Consider the following 3,706-nt stretch of genomic DNA (forward strand, 5'->3'; position numbering starts at 1 on the left):
TCTATCAGGCATCGCAAAAATCTGATTGCCACTGATGCAGGTAGGCTTACTATTTCTTTGTTAACTCTGAAGCAATTTCTATTTAGCTCTTGTCTATAATTTCTATGTAGGTAAATGATGAGGAAATTTTTTTAACAACTTTAAAACTTTCAGCCAAAAAACTTTATTTGCAGCATCCAGTAAAATGCGCTCTTCACTCCGGCACAGAAATGAGTGTGATAGGAAAAAGCTTCAAGGCTTCATAAAAATCTACAATAGTGAAAACTCTGAAATTCTCAGTGAAAAGGATGCAATAGAAGGTATCCTGCCATGGCACAATTTATTGCCTCATCATAGCCAAAATGGTATGTAACTACATCTCATTTTATCAGGGGTTACAATTCGGCCTTATCAAGATAATTAACATTTAGCATGCATAATGGATAAGCTTTACTTATTTTTGAAGTAAAATATCATCACTACTGTTTGTAAAATAGGTGCAGTATCATAATCCGTAGGTTTTTATCAGGTTGATACTGCACAATAAACTATGTATAGTATGTATAATGCAAGTACCTAAACTGTAATTACATTAAATTGAGTTGTAGTTTACTTGCAGTAAATATAATTTTCCTCTTTTATTAGTGTCCCTTGCTCAAAAAAAGAAGGCAGTAGAAGATGTGGAGCTTCAGAAGAGATCCAGAGAAGAGCAACAACACACTGTTCAAGAAATGCTGCATTATCTCGCATATTACAAGAATAAGAGAGAGATTTTAACCGAACATACTGAAGAGTTGTTATGTGGAATTTTTCCTTCATATCTAAGCAAGGTAAGCTAACAGCCTAAATGTGTGTTGCAATTCAGTTCTTCATAAACATTTATCCAGCAGAATTTTATACTTGAGTAAAGTCTTGCTATTTACAACTTTGACAGGTAGACAATTCCATGGTTTTCATATACTGTACTGGTGTGTTTTACATATATTTGAACTTTTACCGAAAACTTTATTTATTTATTCTAATTTCTTTAGTATTTTCAGGGAAATTTGTAAATGTCTTAAACCCCATTAAATAGTCTATATATTACAGGATCCTAACAAGTACACTATTGAAGAGAAGCACCTATCAACCAAAAATAAGAGTGGAATCTTGGCTCTTTTGAAGCAAGGGCAAAAGTTGTGTTCTGACAAGCTGAGTGATGCAAAGCGTTTATTTGGATACCAGGAAGAGGATGTTGATGTTTCCGAGCCCTACCTGGAGCTTTGTGACAGTGAAGATGATGATGATGAAGATGAAGATTTACTACTAAACTGATGATACAAAAGTTAAGTATAATAAATTTTACCTGATTTCTCTTGCTAATTTCTCTTACTTAATTTCTCTAATTTCTAATTATCCTAGCCCTAAGATTACTACTGGCCTCCATTGCCTTGCCTGCACTTTGTTTCCCCCTTAACCATATCACTCATTCTTACAGGTGTGAGACAGAGAGGTACAAGATCATCCAAGAGGAACAACACCTGAAGCACCCAACATTTGGGTGTTTTAATTAATAAAAACGCCCTTCATGGCTTCACTCATCCTGGCTGGTTTAATTAAAAAAACCTAACCTAAACCTAATATATATACCTCTAGAGTCAAGGGAGTTAAGTTTTAGGCTGCACAATGAAACTGCTATTGACAATTTTATAACTGCTGCTGATAATGTCTGTCCTGTGACTTTTTTGTAAGCATAACCAAAAGGCTTAACAATCCCTTGCTTACAAAGGGAATACTTAAACCCATTAATAAAAAACATGACCTTGAGAAGAAGTATAGGTTAGGAATTGTCTCCAAAGAATTCTCATGCTCTTCAACAGGTCACTTGAACTCCAAACCTTTCCAGTTATCCTAAAAAAAGCGAGTTACCCCTGTACACAAATGTGGTGATCTCACAGATGTTAACAACTACAGACCTATATCAATCCTGCCTAACTTGTCAACATTTTTTGAAAAGCTACTTGAACTTGAACTCCAAACCTTTCCAGTTATCCTAAAAAAAGCGAGTTACCCCTGTACACAAATGTGGTGATCTCACAGATGTTAACAACTACAGACCTATATCAATCCTGCCTAACTTGTCAACATTTTTTGAAAAACTAATCTACAAGCAGTTTTACTCTTATCTAGCCAAACACCATATACTTAGTACTAGGCTGTACAAGAATATAACAACTCTTGTATATATCTCAAAAAAAAAAAAAAAAAAAAAAAGCACAAGACGAAGCTTGAAAAAGTTTAGTGGTATGCCAATAGGCTAGTCCCAGGACTAAGAGGCATGAGTTACGAGGACAGGCTGCGAGAAATGCAATTGATAGGGTACATAAAGATAAACTGTTTAACACGGGTGGTAGGCGAACAAGGGGACACAGGTGGAAACTTAGTACCCAAATGAACCACTAGGATGTTAGAAAGAACTTTTTCAGTGTCAGAGTAGTTAATAGATGGAATGCATTAGGCAGTGATGTGGTGGAGGCTGACTCCATACACAGTTTCAAATGCAGATATGATAGAGCCCAGTAGGCTCAGGAATCTGTACATCAGTTGATTGCCAGTTGAGAGGTGGGACCAAAGAGCCAGAGCTCAACCCCCCGCAACCACAACTAGGTGAGTATACACACAAACACACACACGTACACACACACACACACAGACACAAACATACACACACTAATGCCTCTATTCACCTTGCAGTAAATAGGAACCTGAAAGTCAGGAAGCTGCTAAAGGCTGCATCTTGGGGATGTGTGAGTGTGTTAGATAAAAATATATGTTGTTTAGATATGATGGAGGAAAAGAGGCCGAGAGTCGGTACATTAGACAACCGACGCTTAGAAAGGCGGGGTCCAAGAGCTAACAGCTAAATCTTGGAAATAATAAATTAAAATATTTAATACACCCACATACATGTTTCACATTATTTTGGCTGAGGGCACACTGAGGGCTGATGGCCCCGTCGACGGGGCAGGAAGTCGGTGGTTGATCAAAGGCCTCCCACATCCTCCACATACCTGAGGATTATTCCGGCTTAATTTTAAACGGAAGTAATGTCTTGGCATTTACGGCTTCAGCGGGTGGGTGGGTCTGTGGGTTTATTACACTGTGAGTGAAAACAATCGCCTATTCTCTATTTTATATTGCGGCTTGTAGAGCTAGAAGCTGTTGCCTCTTGTGTGCGTTGCACAAGGGGATTAATATCTGGATTAATAGCTTTCAATATTTCCAGTATTTTTTAAGGTAACGCTTAAATACCGAAGATACTGCTATTGGACACCGCTTAATTGACAATGTCTCAACAACGCAGGCTAAAGATGTGCGTGGCTCCTGCTATTGCAATGATGCTCATTTGTTTTTCAATGATGGGCCTTAGTTGCCCCCTCTCTAACTTACCGTTCTAAATACCCCTTCTCCATCTTCCGCAAACATTTCCCCTCATACATCTCCCCCTCCTGTCCCCCTTGTCCATCTTTGTCCCCCTGTCCATCTTTGTCCCCTGTTCCTCACTTTGTCCCCTTGCCCACATTTTCTGTCCTCTGTCCCAGATCCCTTTCCCCCTCTCTGTCCCCCTCTCTGTCCCCCTGTCCCCCCTTTCCATCTCTCTGTCCCCCTGTCCCTCTCTATCCCATTGTCCCTGTCTCTGTCCCCCCTGTCTCTCTCTGTCCCCCTGTTCTTCTCTGTCCTCCTGTTC

The 3,706-nt window shown here is 39.2% G+C and overlaps 1 protein-coding gene across 1 annotated transcript; it reads left to right on the forward strand.

Moving 5' to 3' along the window:
* Nucleotides 1–635: 635 nt before the first annotated feature.
* Nucleotides 636–1,504, forward strand: LOC138350527 (uncharacterized). The gene is made up of 2 exons (XM_069301534.1): nt 636–809; nt 1,069–1,504. The coding sequence occupies exons 1-2, from the start codon at nt 711–713 to the stop codon at nt 1,291–1,293; spliced, it is 324 nt and encodes a 107-aa protein (XP_069157635.1). The 5' UTR covers nt 636–710; the 3' UTR covers nt 1,294–1,504.
* The last annotated feature ends 2,202 nt before the right edge of the window (nt 1,505–3,706 follow it).

This window comes from Procambarus clarkii, chromosome 46 (assembly GCF_040958095.1).
Source record: "Procambarus clarkii isolate CNS0578487 chromosome 46, FALCON_Pclarkii_2.0, whole genome shotgun sequence".
NCBI lineage: Eukaryota > Metazoa > Arthropoda > Malacostraca > Decapoda > Cambaridae > Procambarus > Procambarus clarkii.

Coding starts and splice junctions, on each gene's coding strand:
- LOC138350527 (XM_069301534.1), top strand. CDS start 711: ATGCTGCATTATCTCGCATATTACAAGAATAAGAGAGAGATTTTAACC. Junction 810..1,068: donor TTCCTTCATATCTAAGCAAG/GTAAGCTAACAG, acceptor TATATATTACAG/GATCCTAACAAGTACACTAT.